The 21,917-nt window shown below is 36.8% G+C and overlaps 1 protein-coding gene across 27 annotated transcripts in view; it reads left to right on the forward strand.

Moving 5' to 3' along the window:
* LOC106998842 (uncharacterized) overlaps positions 1-21,917 on the forward strand; it is a 181,696-nt gene that overhangs the window by 67,547 nt on the left and 92,232 nt on the right. For 6 of the 27 annotated variants that reach the window (XR_013418401.1, XR_013418398.1, XR_001445389.3 and 3 more), the window contains 4 exons: positions 2,447-2,578; positions 3,882-4,223; positions 4,455-4,515; positions 5,168-7,616. The exons of 1 other annotated variant lie outside the window; for it this stretch is intronic. Coding sequence is in view for 2 of the 26 variants with exons in the window: in XM_078004966.1 (XP_077861092.1) it covers positions 2,447-2,578; positions 4,452-4,515; positions 5,168-5,204 (233 nt within the window). In the remaining 24 variants the exon portion in view is untranslated. Of the gene's footprint in view, positions 1-2,446; positions 2,579-3,881; positions 4,224-4,451; positions 4,516-5,167; positions 7,617-7,641; positions 7,994-12,670; positions 14,242-21,917 lie in introns of those variants that run through there. 20 more of the 27 variants (XR_013418404.1, XR_003730422.2, XR_013418415.1 and 17 more) reach the window with 10 other exon arrangements.

Below are 21,917 nucleotides of genomic sequence, written 5' to 3' on the forward strand. Positions count from 1 at the left end.
TCTGGCTTGGCCTTGAAGATGAGACCAAAAAGAAATGTGATTTAGGGAATGTCATGAAATATATTGTCATTATTTGCACAATACTGTTTCTGGTACAGTTACATAAACACAGTTAAAAGTCCAGATATCTATGTAGCTGAATGTGCAGTTTGCACTTTCTAGCTTCTGGTAAAATTAACATGAGAATCACTTTCTAATCAATTTTGTCTAGCAAGTAGAAGCGGTGGAGAGCTGGTTTTATTGTAAGCAAAAGGTTGATAAGAATTTAGTAGATTATATTTAGTATACAGCCTATAAAAAAGAGAAATAATTACAGCCATAGTGACAAAAAACAGGCAAACACTTCTTTTATCAACAACGAATTAACAAAAAAGGTGACTTTTACAGTGTAATGTTCCTGAGGAGTTTTTAAACTGACAGTTTTAGAGATTGTTTTCTAAGTGTTTTGTCAGAAGAAAAAGCTTCAATAATTTTTATTTTTTGAGTGCTACAGTGTAGTTTTGTTTTATGTGATAGCAAAATAAATTCACTTCTGTTTTACTTTATTTTTTCTCATTCTATTTCACCATCTGTAGTAGGCCTGGTCAGATAGAGGTGAAAATTAAGTTACAGTAACATAAAAAGTATACCTAGAAAATCATGTGAATTCTTTAATGAAGGTTCTTCATTTACTTTACTTGAAGAAATATTTCCTTCGTGGTGCAGACGGAAAATCAGAAGTATTGAATTAAATATTTGTAAAAGAATAGTGAATTACCCACTGTTGCATTGCATTATATATCTTAGTCTTGGTATTCTGTTCTAATTACAAGGTAACATTTCTCCCAAATTCCAAGTTTACATTAAAAATAAAACACATATAATGGCCACAACTCCTAAAATATTCTCCGAAATTATGGGCACATTTATTCATGTTAACATGAAGTTTGCATTTTAATGTAGAGGATGGCGCTGTGGATTGCTTTTGCGAATAATTTCATTTAAGGACAGTTTGACTTTGTAAGAACAGATAAAACCAAAGCCAATTATAACATGAACTCTTCTCTCCTGTATGCATGGAACAGCATAAACAGAGAAGCTTGTTCTTTACTGCACTTGTCAAATCTTACTGTTTAAAAGTCTTAAAATTCAAATATATATTTATATCAATAAAAATTATACATAATGGATGGAATGCTTATAGCTATACTCTTTATTTCCCCCTTCAATCATTATGAGTATTTATCACTCATACAAAAGTATACATCTGTAACTTCTTTAGTTTCGTTTCTTGAGAGATGCCAGTTCCTCCCTTCTTTCGTATGAACCTAGAAGTGCAGATGTAATATAATATTCTCATCCATGTAATATTATTACAGGATTTTTTTCTGTTGTTTCTGGTGGCTTAATGGCAAAAATGAAATTTTTAAGATGATTTTAAAATTTCTTCTTCAAGTAGTAATTTCGGCAACACTTCTGAAGTGTAATTTGACTTGGGGAATTTGGTATATATTTGAATAGTGGGCAGAGGCTTATTAAAATTATATTTACATATGATATGATACTTAGAAATATTTTAATTTCAGGGCTATACTTTTTCATGATTTCTGGAAATTTTCGTTTTTGGAAAAGAGAATTTTGCTGACTTAGGCACACCATAGTAATTATTGCTTTTAATGTAAAATATGGCTTAAACCTGATCTTTCTAGTAACTATACCAAGACACCAAGGATGTTCTTTAACTCTCCTTTGCCCTCTGGAGATAATATACAATTTAGTATCTAAAACTATAATTATGCATCATTGTCAATATTTTTTTCTTAAATATATGAAGAAGCATACGTTTTTCAGATAGTTATGCTTTACTTTGTAAAGTTTCTTCTTAAAAGCAACAGAAAAATCAAAATGTGACAATGGAAAAGAACTCCTTCTTTAAAACTATTATTCTCTGGTGGGATGGGGGGCTAAGAGGGAATTAGTTAACATGATTTTTAATTTGTCTCAAGGCTTGTGGAAAGAAACTGGCTTTCTAGAATGTACATGGTTGAGTATCGTACAGAAATAAATATCTCCCCCTTGGAATTTAAATTGTATCTAGTAGTACTATTTTTATACCTCTTACTAGGAAACGAAATACCTCTAAATTTAGTGCTTTGGAATTTTATTTCCACTAAAAATTTCTTCAGATATGTGAGCACCATAGTAACAGCTTTGCGAGCTGGTTCTTCATTACAGTTCCCCGATAAGAGCTTCACTCAAGACAGTTCCTTTGGGATGACTGAGACTAAAAATCAATTCTGATAACATTAGAACAAATTTAAAGACAAAAAAAAAAAAGAAAGAAAATCAGAGAAAGCATGCTTGCTGTGGATAAATAGAGCTTCCCTTAAAAATTATTTTTTCAGTCAAAAATCTAAAATGTCTTTTCTCAAAACTTTTTTATTTCTTGTATTATTTTTATACCTAGGTAGGATTTTTCTCACCTTTGGAAAAAATAAATCTCTTACCAGAGATATGAAAAATTCAGCTGAATTTATTTATGGCCTTGGTAAAGGTCTTTTCATGCTCTACAATGGCAATATTTTTACAAAACCAACAGGTAAGTAATATGGGTGTGGAGAGATGAATGCAATGAATCTATTTTAATAAAAAGTTAATAATTCATTATTTTCAAGAAAATCATTGCATTTAAAAAAAACCGTGTAGTACACTAGACTGAGCTCTGATCATCTTAAAAAGAAGTCTGTCAAAATAAATCAGGTTGATAACTGATTAGCAGAACGTGTAGTCTGTCATTTTAAAATATGTGCCCAATTTCTTCACATAAATCTTACCTTTAAAATCTTCAAGGGGAAAATTTATTTTGGGCACATTGGCCATGAATATCAGTTGACATTTATACAGTGCACAGAATTTATACTGTGGGTTAGGATGTTGGCCATAATTCTAGGCTGATAGTTTGTAAAGGGAAGATTCCATTTTGTACTGTTTATAAAATGTTACTCTGCAGTTCCGTGCTCCAAGACTAACAAAGTCTATCCAAGTATAGTCAAGCACTGCAGTTTAACTTACTGCATTCATTAAACTAGGCTTAGATTGTCCTAATTATATGTTATCAACAATTAAGAAATGGATCACATGCCATAGACTGGCTAAAACATTCTGTATTCTTGGCTGGATGCCAGTGGAGGTGTCAAGTTCCATTCTACCTTGTCATCAGCTGCATCTCTGCTTTTGCAGTACAAGCAGCAGCTGTGCTAGACAAAATAATCTAAATTCTCACATGCACTTTTCCTTTAGGAAACAGCTCACACTGAATTGCATTTCTGGTGTGAATAGTACTACACCTGAGTGAGTTTGTGCTGAAACGTATTTTATGCAAATAATTTTAACTGATATAATCTTTCATGACTTTTAAATGTGTTTGTTCTATCAAAATAATGGTCTTACTTTTCATGCTGAAATTATTACCAAATGGATTCTGTGGGCAGCAAAGTACTCTGCTCATTCGGCAATGATTTTCCTATACCTCAAATTACATAATTTTATAGGTGCTCTGTTTCAAAGGAAAACAATCTTTACTGATCCAAGTAGTCAAAATTAATCATGGATCTCTGATCTCAAAACTCCTGGCAAAATCCTTTTATTCAGAACACCCATATACTAGACGCTCAACACTTCACAAATCCTTGTGGGACGATGGGTTTTTCAGTCTAATTGTTCAATCAAGTGCAGCTTCTGAAAGTGGAGATTCAGCAAGGCTTTCCCCTGAGCAGAGGCAGGCTCAGCCAATTTTATGAGTAGCTAAATTTGACCTGGCTTTTGCTTTACATTGTCATCTTTGTTCTTGGTAATGTAAAAATGGGTTTTAGAAGTTGTTCTCCTTTCCATGTGTCTGACAGAGGGAAGATCCTTCCACAACAGCAAGTGTGTATTGCAGCAGGATCTGAGAGTCTTGGTGCCAGGGCACCATGCTAAGTAAATAGACCACAACAGCTGGGTCTCCTTTGCTCCTGGAATAGATCTTCTACTACACAACCATGGAAAGCTAGTCCGCATGAGAGGCAGTGACTTTAAAGTTCACCGGAGGGCTTACATATGTGTTGACATGCATTTTCGGGTCACCAATTTACTTGGTTGTTAAAAGCTTTACTGCATCATATATGAACCAAAGTGGAGGGGTCACGCCAAGTCCTTACTCAGAAGGAGAAGATAATGGAAGAGATGCAGAACACCCAGGCAAGGTCTCTACTTTATATACAGCTTGTCCTAGGCCATTTTGTAATGGCATCTGCTGTGACCATGTCTTACTGCGTCATTTAACTTTTCAAATTTTGCTTCACATTCAGAAATTCTTGTGGTACTGTGCAACTCACAGAAATATGACAATAAATTCCTTCACCAAAACTAACTTCCTGGAAATAATAATTTTCTTTGATTTCACAAAAGATTTTTTTTTCTTTGTCTTTCAGTAGATGATCTATCTAGGGATGCCAGCAAGTGCTCTCAAGAGAAAATGTATTCTGTTTCATCCAGGTAATATATCAACCGCTCTGCTCACAAGCCAGCCAATCAAATACTATAGTCCTATCATTTATATACATCCCCTCTCTCTCTCTCTCTTTGTCTCTGTCTCCCTCCCTCCCTTACCCCTCTGTGCTGTCTGCTGTCATCTCTCTGCACTTAGGTTAATACTATGCACTAGGCTATAAGAAATGCAATTCTAAATAATCAGTTCTTCTGGCCATTGGACAACACAATCTTGGTGCAATAATACATTAGTAGTGGGGTTTGCCCATTGGGTAATAATTTATCTTAGCACACGGACTGTGTCTGCCCCTAGTAATTGCTTAGTGACTCTTTGCTGGCTAAAGACTCTAATTTGACTTGCTTTCTTTTTATATAACCTATTTATCTTGGTGCATCTTTCACTCTGCTTGTGATTTTTGACGTTTGGGGGAGTTTCCCAAGAGATGATCAGCATTTGGTTGAGGGGATGATTAAAATTCCCTTCCCCTTCAGATTATTTTTCTTCTTTTTTTATTGTTAGAAATAACTTTTTCAACAAGGAACTTTTCAATTATCTACTGCCTATCTTATATCTTTATTTAAGCTTTTGAAACAGACTGTTTTGCTCTCCTTTGTCAGCTTTTTCTCTCCTCTTACTCTCCTTTATGTTACCATTTAGGTTCAGGCTAAATTGCTGGGACAGCTGCTTTCTTTGACCTCCTCTCGACTTTGCTGACCACATCACCAACTGGCAGGGTGTGGTGCCTTAAGACCTTCCAAGAGACTTGCTTCCAAATGGAAATAATGGAGTAACATTTTGTATGATCAAACATGAGAGAATTCCAGTAATTTTCAGCATTTTAAGGTACATTCAGCATATTGCTCAAATGATTATTAAAATTCTGAATCTGAAAAGCAGTCGGTCCCACATCGAAACTGCTTGTAAAATACATGATTCAGATGGTGGTCATTGGTTAATAATAGCAACAGAGGAAGCCCTGGGAGCCATCTAGTAGGGAACCCCTCTTCTTCCAGAAAGTAATACACCAAAGCTATTCTCTGTAGAAGACTGTTTTGTCTTTTCTTAGGAAATGGAAAGAAAAGAATTTTTATTATATTCCTGTCTATTGTCTTATGGCTTTGATAGCTATTGAATTATTTGAACTAAATCCTATTATTTGTATTAGCCCCTTCTTTCTCAAACACACATACTTACAAATATACACACATGTTCACAATATAGTGGGGAAAACAAGCTTTCTTGTCGATCTGTATCATTAGGAGGAAAATTATTTTTTCTGATCATAGGAGTACAGGTTTGTTTTTATTTCAAAATACTTAGAACTAGAACCAAAGTAGAGTTTGTTAGTGCCAAGAAGCATTTCTCTTTCTTGAATCAAGAGCCCAGTGCATCATTTTTGCCACTTTCATTCTTTTATTTCATCAGCAACCTTCTTTTCAGCTACCATGCAGCAAAAAATGTTTGCAAGTAGCGTCTGGTGCTTCCATGAGGTATGCCTGGCTGCTCAGGGGGAATGCATGGGACAGAGGGAGGCTCTTTTCTACTCTGTAGCCGGCAGGACAAATCACTGACATCCTCTTAGATATTAGAGGGGAATATCCTGAGCTATTCTGGAATCTCAAAAGGACTAACAAAGTTCATTCCATTTGTCATTGAAATGTGACAGTGATGTAGAACAAAACCTTTCCGCAGTGGGGGCTGGCTGCACCGAATTCCTTTTGCAACAAGGAAATTAGGTCAGAAGAAATTTAGGTCAACACCTTACAGAGATGTCCCCATGCCTGAAAGGAGCCAGGAGAACTTAAAACATTCCACACAGAAAGGTTATTGTTTTTATATTTAATTTGAAAAATGGTACCTTCCAAAGCTTAGTGTCATATAAATTCAGCTATGAATCAGCAAAGAAAATTACCGTTTGCATCACTAGCACTGCTTCTGATAAATCCAGGCACGATCCTAAGGTGCTTCTAACCAAGCCCAGCCGACCCAGTTTAATCATGCAATTCAAGACATATTTATCAACTCTTGATTATGTACAATTAAACTATTAGATAATGTAAAGGTTGTAAAGATTAATAAGTACCTCCTCCCACTAATCCCATCTTTGCCATAAGGAAGTTATAAGCTAAGGAGGAGGAGAAGATTATGGGGTAAATTAAAATGCAATATAGCCTATAAGTCATTGATTCATTTGTCATAGAGCAAATGAACTCCTACTGTATGCCGAAGACTATGGAAGTGATATACAAGAGTTAAAGTAAGTGATTCTGGATGGAGAAGAGAGAGATCAGGTTAGTTTGGGGTGGACAAAAAGGAATAATTTCTTTAAAAAAGGGCAGTTTAACTGAACTTTAAATGGATATAATTTCAAAAGATGGAGGTAGGTAAGAGGTCCCTGAGTGGAAGTGTTGGGAAGAGGGACACAGTGGGTGGGGATGCCTGGACAAGGGGAGGCAAAGAGACCCCATGGCTGAGAATGTTAGGAGGAGAGAAAAGCATGTGCAATGGCAAAGGGGTAGACAAGAATATGCTGTATTTGGGGAACAAATGATGACCCATGTTGATTATATTGACCACACAAGGCAGAAATTGAAGTGGTTAGAAAGGATAAGTCAGAATCCTATTTAGACATGCCTTGAATACCAGGCTGGAGAGTTGCATGAGTGCGGTGAGCCATCCTGTGGCTCCGTGGAAAGGATTCTGGTGACTTGGATGGCTCTTCCGACCAGTCAAGATGGCTGAATACAGGTTAGCAAAGTTATTCCATAAATCCTAAACCATTGTTCTGGAATGTCTTTAGATATGAAGTGACTTGATCAACATCTCTGCTGTCAGTATTGAATGTATATTTCTTAAGCGAAACAAGTGGAATTTTACTAAATCCGCTTTTTAAAGTATCCCAACTGAAGTCTAATTTGGCATTTGGCCAGTTTAAACAAAAAAATGAATGAGAAATATAAAAAATGAGTACGGTTTTTATTTTCATTGGTTATGTGACCACCTTCTCACTACATACATCAGTTAGCAAAGTCTGCTTTCAACTGTGGAAATTTCATTATCACATCTAATTCTGGTTTGGTAGCACATTAAACTTTCAAACAGTTAATGACTCTGGTTTTCTTTCTGTTCAGCTTTACCTTTCATAAAGCACCGGCAAGAGGAAAGAAATGACAGTAAGACTGAATTATGAACTTTAAAAAGTTGAGAACAAGTAACTACTTGTACTGTGAAAGCTGCTCTCTCTGCTCTTGATTAACTGTCTGCAATAGGTCAGTGGTGAGCACTGTGTACCGTGGCGATGATTGTTGCAGCAGACAGGCAGAGTAAATCACAGAGATGGGAGGGGGACCCAAAGGGAGGAATTTCTTTTAGCCTCCTATTTAACGCATAGAGATTACTGAAACTCTGCTTTCATAAAATGGCTCGTTTCACAGACTTATTTCCAATATCTTCCATAGATCACAATTTTAACAAAAAACAAAACAGCATTTGTAGTGAAGAATAGATTAGTGTTTGCTTACCTTGAAGTGCTTTGGAAATTGGTGAGTGAGGACTTTTTGAATAAGATTTTGATCCCAGAAATTTGTAGGTGGGGAGCAGGGAGAGGTTGTGTGTCTATGTGTATGTACATATAATCTACTTGTAATATATGTGTATATATATGCACAGTTTCATATATAACACACATATTTACACACACATGCACATTCACAATTTACTTATTGATGGGAATATCAGGAAGGAAGAAAGAAAGATTAGCTGATCTCTTGCCACATTTTCTCCATTGAGGTTGGTTCTAATATCCATCCATTTTAGATGAATTTGAGGTTCAGAGAAGTTCAACAAATTAAATAAATAAATAATGTAGTTACATAACCCCTGCCTTCCTCTCTTTATTCTCCTTCTAGTGTTGTATCAAAAAGTATCAAAATGGTTTTCAAAAGAAATACAAGAAAGTAAGTAAAAATGACTTAAATTTTTTAAAAAGATGTTACCTAGCCAAAATGAAGACCAGAGAAGAAAGAACACACTATGAGGCTGGATGTGAATTTAATGGCAAAGATGACTCTCAGTTTCTTAGCAGCCAAGCCAAAGAAACAAAAGTGAACAATACACAAACGAGTTACTCGGAATTACCTCCAAACAACATCATAGTTTTATATGGCTTGTTTCTTACGATGCCCTTTGTCTATGATGTTTGGTACAGCTTAGTGATGGCTTAGCTCAATTTCTCATTTTATCATTATAATCTCATACATGTTTATGCATGGTGCACACATGGACTCCTTGGCACAAAGAAACAAAATGTTGAGGAAGGAGTCCACACCTCAGGCTATATTCATCCTCACTGGAGAAATAAGCTGTCGTCGTTAAGAAGTAACTGTCGAGTAAGGGGGCTGATCTGGCAGACTATAGAGAATCCTTACACCATAGTCATGCCATGGTCATGTATGTGCATGTTAGTGTGCCTATGCATGTGTCTTACAACACCCTGTTATATGTCTGTGTCTTACTTTGCCATCTATTTATTATTCTTAGTGTTGCTCATGAAGAAGTCTTTCTATATACCTTCAAATGACAATTATTTCACAACTCTATAGCGTTTTCATCTAGACCTTTACATGTTCTGAGAATGGAGTCTATGCCATCGGGAACATTTGTAATCGTAAATCCATGCCTTTTTGTGCATTGGTTAGGTAGATGACTCATAAAGATGAGGGTTGTCAAGAAGAGTTTGAAGATTAAAGATCTGCTAGACAAAGTAGAAAACTAAGGAACCTGATGCTGGCTCCACAAGTTCTCACACTTGTTTTTAGTTTGACCAAAAAAAAAAAAAAAAAAAGTAGGCTTCAAGTTCATTTTATTTGATTGTGTGCAATAGTGTTCCAAGAAAATATAAGATTACTTTCTCTCCTGTTTGCTTTGATATATATACTCTGTGGGGAATAATAATTATAGAAAAAAAGTTGTTCTTCTTTATTAAATCTAATTTAATATAAACTTGCTGTTTAGGAAAATACTAAAAATGAGTTTTACTAGCCTGATTTGTTTTTACAGAAATACTATCAACTGAATAGAAGTGAAAGAGAAATCAAAATATTCTTACATCCATTCTGAATCTAACGTTCTCCAGTATATCAGAGAATCAGGCTCCATAAAAACTGTTAAGCAAACTAGGTCACAGATAACAAGGTAGCAATTAAAATGACTATATCAATTATTTGGTTATTTCCTAATATTTCACTCTGTAGGATCTTTTATATAGGACCCTCATTTAGTACTCTACTATGAAGAGAAAACTTTTTTAACATAACATTATTTATAGAATCATTTAAAATATGATGAATGGGAAAAGAGCATTCATTAAAAACGTGGGGGGGGGGGGCGGATTACCAGAGAGCTCTCATTTAGAAATATCTTCAACTAAAATGACTAAATTATAGTTGATGTGGTAAAGAAGAAATTTAATATGTTACCTAAAGAATATCATTTGGAATGCTTTAGTTTCTCTCCTCTCTGCTCTAGGAAATATGCTTCCTCCAATAGTGGGATTTCCTGCTACACTTTACATCAGTGCTTTTTCCATTGTTATTCCTTTCTTAAACCTAGATTAACCTATTAATTTAAAAACCTGGACCTTGTGCAATGTTCTAGGAAACCAAGCCTGCGCGACCAGAGACTTGCACAAATGATTTTATCGAGCCTGTTCTGTTTATTTAGCTGCTCTTATTTGATCCTTATAATTGAATTCTTAGAGCCTCCCAAAAGACAAAACCATATACTTTGAATTGTACCATGCATTAAAATGGATTGTTTACAGCTTTCTAGTGTTACTAAACCTCTAAACCTCTTTATGGCTTTTTGGGGCCAGTTCTCCTGAGATTATGTTTGGCTGAAGTCAATAGGAGCAGGGGTTTCAGACTACACCAAAGAGCTGAGTAAGATTCCACTGATTCAGCATCTGTCCTCGCTGCCCTAGGGTTCACTAGCATATATTTTCTAAAAAATAAGTATTAGGGAAAGCATATGTGGTCAGATCCCATGCTGCATGCTGGGAGATACGGGTTTGGTCCTTGCGCTTGGAGTGTTCACTTTTCTTTTGGGAAAGAGAACATGTACCCAGATCACTAGGATCTGAAGGGAGTGTGAGATGGTATAGGCACAGTGTGCAGACAGTGAAGAGGAAAAGCTCCTTACCTGGCTAGGGGATGGGTGTGTTGTGAGGTGGGCAGTCAGGGACAGTTTATAGTTCTACGGTTGAGATCATGCCTGAGTCTTTGTTTGTTTGTTTGTTTGTTTGTTTAGAGACAGCATCTCACTCTGCTGTCCAGCTTGGAGTGCAGTGGTGAGATCATAATTCACTGTAACCTCAAACTCCAGGGCTCATAAGATCCTGTTTCCTTAGCCTCGGGTAGCAAGGACAGACACAAGTGTGCCTGGATCTTAAAGGCTGTTACCAGGTTAGGGAAAGGAGGAGTTAAAAGTAGGGGGAGGAAGGGCATGCTAGTTGATGGGGATGCCAGGATAAAAAGTCAATCAGGGAGAACTCTTAAGTAAGTACAAGAAATACTTTCTTCTTCCACTATTAAGTTCCTTCATTTAAGAAAGAACCCAGTGAATTGTGAAACGTTAAGAAATATAGCCTTAATCTCTTTTAATTTTTTTTTTTTGGTCTTTTCCATAGAAAAAAGAGAGGATGAGCTACATCATCATCAAGGTTTCTTCAGGGCTCTGATATTATATGCTTTATATTCGTACAAATTTATAAGGCATATGTGAAAATTTGTTACATGTATGTAATGCATAGCGATCAAGTTAAGGAATTTAGGGTGTATGTCTCCTGAGTACAAGACATTTTTGTTTAACTATAATCACTCTACTCTACTGTCAAGCACTGAATTTATTTCTTCTATCTAATTGTATATTTTTACTCTTTAACCCATCTCTCTTTGTCTTTCCCACTATGTATTTAATTAACCTGAGATAACAGACCCTTACACTGTTTGTATTAATATATGGATATTATCTTCAGGAAAACAATAGCATTGTTTATTTCTAGACATAATTTTGTAAATCAAAACATGAGAATAGTACACTTCTATTCCCTTTAGGTACTCTGATTAAAATCAGTTTTACTGCACAAAGATTTGGTTTCAGAGGAATTTCCCCGGAAAGCCTTTTTCCACACATCGAACTATGGTCCTACTGTCACATTCAGAGTTTGGGATCCTTTTAAAAACAGGAATAGAAGATTCAAACTTCTGTTACTACCAGTGAACGATAAATATCCTTTGAAATGACTTTACACATTTAGGCTATCATTACTATGCTACTTTTAAACTATGATAGTAATTGAAGCATTTTCATCATATGACTTTGCCCCAAAGTGTACCAAGTAGGAATTTGATTAACAGCAACCAGCCAACGAAAGCCTAAAGTTCCAGCGCTGGTGTGTTATTCCTTGTCTTCGATGTGCCTCAGTATCCTTCGACATTTCTGCTCCACAGTTGTGACAAAGGAAGTTCTGTACAAAATGTGACCATTTTAGGCAGAAAGAAAAGGGAGAGAGAAAGGGCAAATACATGTGCCAGCGGAATGAGTCTCACTCAACAGCCTCTGCTTACATTTATTGGTAGAACTTAGTCCTAGGGCTCACTACCTGTAAGGGAAGCTGGGAAATATAGTCTTTAGCTAATTATACTGCAACCCTTAGCTACATCGAGTTCTGTTCATAAAGAAGAAAGAGTAAATGCAGCATTTACTCTTGCACTCCAGCCTGTGCAAAAGAGTGAAACCTTGTCTCACACACACACACCAACCAAAGAGTAAAAGTAAAAAAACAAACAAACCAACAAAAAACAGACAAAAAATAGAAACGTGACTCAGTTTTAAATAAAAACAATTAAAAGTCTAAGTGGACAAAAGAGTGTAGTGTCTAAGAAAAAAGTTAGGCTTATTTCCTAACTGTGCTACATTGTAACAGTATCTTCCATATTCGCAGGCTGAATTCATTTGAGTTGCCGTGAGGTAGAGAAATAAAACCTGGACCAGTAGTCAGGAGAAAGAGGTTCCACTCTCAAATCTGCGCATTGTTACTTGAAGTGAATTTACCTTTCTGAATTCCAGACTGAATTAATGATTTTCAAATTTTTCTTAAAGCTGTGAAACACTTTGTTCGAACAGAGGCCACCTGTAAAATACCCAGCACTACTTGGGTTGAAGTTGGATGTGGTGATAGTAGATCAGAAATCCTACTTGGCTAACTGGGCACAGTGACTCATGCCTGTAATCCTAGCACTTTGGGAGGCTGAGGTGGGTGGATCACTTGACGTCAGGAGTTCGAGACCAGCCTGGCCAACAGGTGAAACACCGTCTCTATAAAAATAGAAAAATTAGCCAGGTGTGGTGGCTCACACCTGTAATCTCAGCTACTGAGGAGGCTGAGGCAAGAGAGTCGCTTGAACCGGGGAGGCAGAGGTTACAGTGAGCTAAGATTGTACCACCGCACTCCAGCCTGGACGACAGAGTGAGACTGTTTCAAACAATAACAACAGCAGCAACGAAGAAATCCTACATGGTTTCTGAGCCTTTTCCTGACTTTAACATTCCACATGTCATCATTAAGGCGAGACCAAACCCTAGCTGCCCTAAGAAACCATGTGGTACCACTTGGAGTACATCTAGGCATTATTAAATGTACTTTTTAAAACACTGTCTTTTATTTTGTTCAACAAATGAATTACATTTCCCTTTTCTTTCTGTTACTTATCTTTAATAGTCTCCGTTTTGTAAAACTTCTTACCACATTCTTTTCAAACTCTGGAAATAGTGTGTGGCTCCTGGGAAATTCTCAGAGGTTTAAATTTTTGCATTTTCCCCAAAATTTATTTGGCTTCCTACATGGATTTTTTTTTTAAACCCTCTGCCCAATACTTAAATCACGTTTACAACATCATGCATAGCTCATGGGGGAGAATAGTAATGTTTTTGCTTCAAAGGTCATCATAACAGGAGGTCAGTGAAAAATCAAACATGACTTTAAAAACATAAGGGCAGAAAGACACCCACAAAACTGGGCATGTGGATTGAGTGCTAGATGGGTGGTCAACCCAACCCAGACACTCCAGCAGTAGTCCAACCACATAACAGACCGGAAAACTCTAAAGTTGCTAACTAAGAAGCTGGTTTTATTTTATTTAATTTTTTTCAAGAATTCTATTTCTGGTCACTGCTATCAAGAGGTAGAAAATGTGCTGATTTCTTGTGTTACTTCATATTGGTCTTTTATGTAAGGTGTTTTTATGAAGATATAAAATGCATTTACACTTTGGGGTTTTATGAACCTAGAATAATACTCAATAACTCAGCATTTTCTTGGTGTACCAATTGAAATAATCAAAAATAACCTTTAATTTTTGCATAATACATGTTTATAAGTTAAAATAAAAATTTTAATGAGCTAGTAGTTCACATAGTTTCATTAGTTTAATTTTTACTATTCTGAATAGAATCTCAGACTTATAAAATCTTATCACTTTAACGTTGTCTGTAAATTCAAGATTCAATGAAGTATTTTCTTTGTGTTGGAAATCAAAGTTTTGGAGTTAATCATATTTTAAACAATGAAATTTATAAAGTGTATGAATTGCTGAACTTTTTATATCCATTCACATCAGAACATGTGGCAGGATGACAGTCTGGTTTTTGATCATTAAATTAAAAAACCCAAATATTTGTTTAGTTATTGTAGCCTATTATTTGGAATATTTGATACGTCCATATATTTATTTTGGTTGTTCACCTTTAAGATAGAGACAGTTCTTCTTTCACATGCAAAAAGAGTATGGGATAAAAAATGTCCTTTACTGTATGAGTTCATGTCTGTGTAGGGACATAGATGAAGCTAGAAACCATCATTCTGAGCAAACTATTGCAAGGAAAGAAAACCAAACACTGCGTGTTCTCACTCATAGGTGGGAACTGAACAATGAGAACAGTTGGACACAGGGTGGGGAACATCACACAACGGGGCCTGTCGTGGGGTGGGGGAGTGGGGAGGGATAACATTAGGAGAAATACCTAATGTAAATGACAAGTTAACGGGCACAGCACACCAACATGGCACATGTATACATATGTAACATACCTGCATGTTGTGCACATGTACCCTACAACTTAAAATATAAAATATAATAAAATAAGAAAAAAAGTCTTTTACTTTGTTTTTGTTAATTGAGTTATAATTGAATATCTCTAGCTTAGATCTTTTCCCTTATTTCCAGACACAGACATATATAGTAACTCCTTGGCATATGAAATGGAATTATTATTAGAGAAACATGAATAATCCAAATATTCACTTATCAAAATAATTTTACTGTAAGAAATTATGGCAAAGGACTTTGTAACATAGTTTTCAAAGCTGTGTGGCTTCCTGTTAGTTTTCTATATGTTAACAGACTGAACCAAAACACCAAGGACCACAGTCCTCCACTCCTGGGTACCCCTAGAAGAGAAGATTGACCCCCACTCCTCCTGTTCTTATCTTCTTGGTATGCCCTGTGGAGTGCTGGCCAATAAACATAGCCGGGGGAAGGATTTCTCTGGCTTTTTTTCTTTCTCCCACCAGATTTCCCAGTAAGCAAGACAACTAGAACACAGTTGGTTTTTTGTTTGTTTGTTTGTTTTTGTTTTGTTTTGCTGTGATTCAAGGCTAAATCAAAGTGATTAAAATTCAAAAAGCAAATTTTGCAATGTGGAAAATTCAAGGATAGCCAACTATTTCAAAACTACAAAACTACAAGTCTAGAGTTAGCAGTAGCTTACAGTGCTACTGGCTAGTTTACTATGTCTGCAGACCGTGCAGTGAGAGTGTGCCGTCCATACTGAAATGTATGCTGTTTCGAGGGCTGCAAGGGTAAACCGTATACCATATAAACCAAGAAGTGTGCTCAGGTCAACTTTCTAGCAACTATCCCAGGTTACCCCAAACTGACCTCATCATATTCTCTCCTCAACAGATTCATTTTTTAGTATTCCCTATCTCACCTGGATTACTGTAGTAACCCTCTGGCTCACCTGAGTCATTTACACTTTGGCCAGAATGGTTTTTCTCAAACACCAATCTGATGAAGCCACTCGCTAAAATGTCTGAAGTGGCTCTTGATTAATTTCAGGGTAAAAATCTAGACATGGCGTAAGAGGCTGTTGACCATCAGGGCCTGTCTTTTAGTCCAGCTTCTTTTCTCTCTATACCCCTGTGTACACCCAGCCTTCAGCTGCATCTAAAGACTGGAGTTTTCTAAAAGCACCTTCAGGCCCATGCTTTCATGCTGTAGCATCTGTGGTTCCTGCTGCTTGGAATTCCCTTCTCCATTATTTGGCCTGTTACTCATCTTTGAAAGCTTATTTAAGCATGACCTTTTCTGGGAAGTTTCCTTGGGAAAGTTCCCTGGAGCCCTCTCATCCTCCAGCATCTTTTAACATAGCATTTACCTTGGGGATTTGTAATGGTGAATTCACCAGGGATATCTCTGAAAGCAATGGGTGCTCTTTGTATCTAAGTATTTACAATGTGTAGTTCAGTGCTTGACCCACAGTAGAAGCTCACTAAACAAATATTTGCTGAATGAGTGAATGGATGGTTAGAAACCATACGGCTTGGCTTGGAATGGGCTGTTCAGTAGTTCATCTCTTGGGGAATGTAGAATCAAGATCACAAAGTATATCCAGATGGACTAGATTTCTTGTTGTGTATGTAAGCCTTAAAAACTGAGGAGCCTAGCGTACATAAACCAACTAAAATTGATCTCTGGGATAGATAAGCAGACCCTAAGAGTGTCCAGCTACTAGTGGTAGTAACAGTGGTCAGGTGAAGAACCATTAATTACTAAGATGTTTGTAAAAATGAAGATATGATTGTGATGCTAAGGAGAAATTAAATATTTCCCATTCAATTATATTTAGGAATAATACAAATTCTGAAAATAGTCTAAGTCTTTGCTTTTAAAAATTGATCAAGTTTGAGGCTGAGTGCAGCGGCTCAGGCCTGTTATCCCAGCACTTTGAAAGGCCGAGGCAGGTGGATTGCTTGAACTCAGGAGTTCGAGACCAGCCTGGGCAACATGGTGAAACCCCTCTCTACTAAAAACACAAAAATTAGCTGGGTGTGCTGGCATGCGCCTGTAGTCCCAGCTACTGTGGAAGCTGAGGCAGGAGGATCACTTGAACCTGGGAGGCAAAGGTTGCAATGAGCAGAGATTGCACCACTGCACTCCAGCCTGGGTGACAAAGCAAAACCCTGTCTCAGTGAAAAAAAAAGGAATCAAGTAAGAAAGTAATTTCATTTCAGCGGGAAAAGTATTTGGTTAATATTCTTCCTGAATGTTTATATATTTATATAAATTGTGTGAATTTCCAGTAAGAGAAAAGCAGTCCTGTTATTGTTTAATCTAATATTTTTATTACACGTTCTCTAAACATGAGTATGCCTTTGGGGGAAGACAGAGAAGCATGGAAGCCATGTGAAAAAACAAACGGATCCTAAGGTATAAACAAAGTGCAGATGATTATCGGCCATGCTGCAGGGATTTCTTGTTTGTCTTCTCGGTGGTGTTAGCTAATTTTATCTTCCAATCCCCGATTCCTTATAGGATCTGGACACTTTGAACCTCTCAGGACCCCTCAGATTCTAGCACATAAACTCGGAGCCAAATTCACAGCCAGTTCTCCTTCAAACTGCCTTATCTGTTTTTGAGTTAATCAGAAGGGCCTTTTAACAACTTTCCATTTGAGTCCTAAGAAAAGCCTAGGTCATTAGGCAATAAAGCCACAGTGCTGGCCCCTAATCGAGGTCAGTACATGTCATTGTACGACTGATCCAAATTTGAGTTGGTTCAGTTATTTAATTTGTTCATTGTCCACAATGTTCCAGTCACAGTACCAGGTGCTCAGAGTGTAGTGTTAGAGACAAGATTCAAAGTAAGTAATTTTAAGACCAGTGTCATATGTGCCATTGTAGAAGTACGGCTGAAAATGGAATTTATATAAATAAGCATGTGAGTTGTTCACTAAACAGGGGTGGGCAAGAAAGACCTTACAGAAGAGGTGAATATCTTAGCAAATATCTTAGCAGGATTTCAAAGAATGAACTAGAGTTTTGCAGGCAGATGAGATGGGAAAGGGTTCCAGGGAGAAAGAAAAGCATGGGCAAGGGCTCAGGAGGTGGGGAACAATGTGATATAGTTTGAGGTACTGGAGTATAAAGTTAACAAGAGGAGAATATTTAGAAGGGAGGATGGAGAGGTAGGCAGAGAGCAGATTATCAGGTTAAAGTATTAGAAATTAGCATTGAGGTTTCCTAGAAGCCAGCAGCACATTCAATGCAAGCAGGTGGCATGGTCATATTAGTTTTAGTTTAGTAATCAGTGTAGAAGATGGGTGAAAGGGGGTGAGTCTGGAGGCAACAAGCATAGTTGGTAGTAGCAGTCTAGATGTGACCTGACAGGGGCCTTTACTAGCCCAGTGGTGGGCATTTTTTAATGCATTCGTCTTTCTTCTAGGCTGTGAATTTCTTATAATGAGGGTATGGTCTTCCTCACACTTGGTTCTTCATGCTTCTTGCCTACTATCATACCTGACATGCAGTAAATTTTCATATCAAGGCAAAAAATCCTTTAAACATGTACTCTTTATTACTCTGTTGGACTATGATGAGAGCATCTTATTGTATGGCTATTTAAAATTATTTATGAAGATTTTTTTTGTGTTGAAAATGCCACAATAATTTAATTGTGAGTTTCAATCAAGAAATTAAGAGGATATTTTGTCTATAAAAATAAGGTTTATTGTTCACATCTGTTTTATGTTTTCATATATATATGATGAAATAGACAATTTACTCTGTAAGTCTTAAATATAAAAATGATTCATTATTTCTTTCTGAGCCAGGAATGTACTTGATTATTTTCTCCAGTGGTAGCAATAGATGTATACAAATTAACATATATTTCTCCTTCCATTCTTGTATAAAATAACATACGCAACCAGTTTGAACAGCTAGAGCATAATAAACTCAAACTCTTTATGGAATCACTCTTTCCCTACCACAGTTGAAATCTTAGGTAAGTTCTATATCTTTTTCATCCCCTTTTGGACAATAAAGGAAGTACTCTAGTCACTTACCGTCAGAACCCCATTTCAGTAATTAAAATGACTAGTCCATGCAATAATCAGTAATCTCAGGTTTCTGTAAATGCAAAAGCTCTCATTTCCCATATTGGTTCCACTGCCATTCCCCTAACCACTGGCTCTGGGGTTTTCACCATTCCTCGGTGGAGAAAGAGGGAAGAGAGGCAAGGGCAGGGATGCTAGTGGTCTGCATTGGCTTGTTGCATTAGGCTGGTGCAAAAGGAATTGCGGTTTTTGACATTACTTTAAAGTCAAAAACCGCAGTTACTTTTGCACCAATCTAATATGCTCTCAGCTGATGTGGGACACTCTTGTGGGTTCTGCAGAAATTCCCTCGCTAGAATCGTCTAGTCTCTTTCTGTTTGATTGCTTCAATAGCCCCTCAGCTTCTACATCAGTTAGTACCCCATAGCTTCTTTATGCCAAGATTGCCTCATCCTCAGAAAAAAATCCTTTTAAAAGAAATTCTTACCCAGATGTCATCTAAAAAGCCCACACTGGGTCATGGAAACACCAGCCCGTGCTTTATTGTCCGTGGAAGTGCAACTGGCTCCAAGGACAGCTGTATCTCTTTGCATTGCCTCTAAGTAGGCAACTCCAGCTATAGAGTCTTTTGCCTGAAATTTCTCAAAGGTGGATCAAACACATGTCTCCTTTGTCCTCCAAGCTTTAGGGAATAAACATTAAACTCTCTGTGAGGTGTTCTTGATGCCTCTCTTACAGATGAGGGAGATGGAAAATAGCAACAGCCTCCAACAACATTCTGCAGAGAAATTCTTATGTCTCTCAGTTTCCTCAATATCAACTGTTTCAGACCCTTGAGTAGATGTTGAGTCACTAAGCAGTTTCAGTCCACTTCCTTTGAGGTCTTGTTTAGGAGATCCATTGCCTTATTTTAGAATGTGGGAGAACGTGCCACCTATTGTTTCTGTTTTGATTTTGGGGGCCTCCCCCAAAACTTAGATAGAAAGAATCTTTCCTTAATACCTGGCTACAGAGACAAGTGTAAGATATCTGTAAATCATGGGCATAAACTGGAATAAAGTGAGTTGGTTTATTGGAGATGTAAATGCTTAACCTAGGCCTACAATAAGCACAATATCAATGCACAACAATACTGCGCATCATTTTAAAATGTAAAATCAAACAGAAATCAGTAAAATCAACAAAAATTGCTTACCATCTCCTAAATACTGGTTTATTCCAGGTGTTTGATGTGCAAAAATTAAGCATATGATTCCTTTCCTCATGGAGCTAACTATTTACGAGAGAATAAAATGCTGAAATATGTTCAAAAGTAATCACAATACAACTTAACATCACAATGCAAAGTTCTACAAACACTTCAGGGCACAGGGAAGATGGAGTATCTGAGTTTAAGAAAGTCTTTGCAAAGGATGTTTGAACAGGCTCTTGAATGAAGATAGGACTTCTCTAGGAAGAAAGGAGGAAAGGGCATCCCAGATGCATGTTGGGTTGTGTAAGGGTTGGATAGGGAAGGTTAGGATGGTGTCGTGTGGAAACTGTGAAGAAAGTGTAGCTGGTACACAAGGCTGGAGCAATTACAAGATAATCGGGAAATTGCAATGACTGTTTTAAGCCAAAAGGTTTAAACTTCCTACAGACAATAGGAAATTATAATTATTACTATTTTTCATTTTTCAAGTGTTTACATAAAAATATCACACGCATTTTACATCAATATATAAAGATGATCATACATATTGTTTTTATTTTTCATTTTTTAATTGACTCCTGCCTCCCACTTTTTTCTCTCCTTCCTGTCTTATCCCCCTTCTCTACCCACATCTTTCCTTCCCCAACTCACGTTAACACTTATTTTGTATCCTTTCTTTGTTTTCTCCTTGGTTATATAATTACATTCAAGCATACAGTATATGTATATATTCAATATCCATATACATAGGGTTTTTTTGGCCATTGTTTACTTTACAAAAGAATACTTTGCATATTTTTCTGCATCTTGCTTTTTTTACTTGACTATTCTTAGAGGAAATGTCTCCAAGTCAACAGGGCTAGCTCATTGCAGGTTTTTAAATAGGGGACTGACATAATCAGAATTTTATATCTGAGGTACGATGTTAGAGTGGACAATAAGTTTAAAAGGGGATAGAAACTGGAGGAAGGAGATAAACTGAGACATTAATCAAGTGAAAAATGATGGGGGCTTTAGCCAATGCAGTCACAGTTTTGGCAAGGACATATCCTTAGCACCTACAAGTCTCAAATAAAAAATGATTTACTATATAATGCATCTCAGTAAAATGCCAATGCCCACCATCATCTGAATCTAAACATTTGACATTAGATGCTCTAAGTGTGCTGCTTGAGGAGCATAGGTTCAAAATATTTACCATTAGCTTAGCTAGAGTTTTGGGAAAAGGTGCTTTATTATTCCATATACTTTCATATTTATTTCTCTACTTCCTCCTTTATTCTGCATATTTTCCTGCAAAATATCCCTAATCTCCAACTAGTTTTGAAACTCAATGGCTAAATCCACTGATGGTTTAGTTTAGAATTCATATCTACATTGTCTTTGAATAACAGCAACATTTTCCATCTTCCAGTTATACTATAATCCTTCTTTAGGTTGCTCAGTGTTGGATGCGATTATACTACTTTTTATCCAGATTGCAATTAATGCAATCATGTAACACATTACTAATGCCAACTAGTGGTCTTAGCATATTATAGTATAAATTTTCACAAGTTTTCTATATTTATAAATGCCTTTTCAACATCCAAACTGGGTAAATATTTCATTGGAACATCCAGTATATCATTATCAGTCCTGTTAAACAAGTCTGGTTATTCTGCGAATAAAACCCCGCTTGTCATAATCATGATAAAGATAACATGACCTTTCCAACCTTCTGTCCCCAGATATCACTTTCAATCTCAGTCTTGCCAGTAATTTTGTTTTGTTTTGTTTTGTCTTTGAGTTGGAGTCTCTGTCACCCAGGCTGGAGTGCAGTGACATCATCATAGCTCACTATAGCCTTGAATTCCTGGGCTCAAGCGGTCACCCTGCCTTCGCCTCCGAAGGAGCTGAAACCAAAGGTGAGCGTCACCGTGCCTGGCTAGTTTTTAAAAAGATTTTTGCAGAGACAAGGTCTCACTTTATTGCCCAGTCTGGTTTCCAACTCCTGAGCTCAGCTTGCTTTGATCTCCCACAATGCTGGGATTACAGATG

Source organism: Macaca mulatta, chromosome 6, assembly GCF_049350105.2.
Source record: "Macaca mulatta isolate MMU2019108-1 chromosome 6, T2T-MMU8v2.0, whole genome shotgun sequence".
NCBI lineage: Eukaryota > Metazoa > Chordata > Mammalia > Primates > Cercopithecidae > Macaca > Macaca mulatta.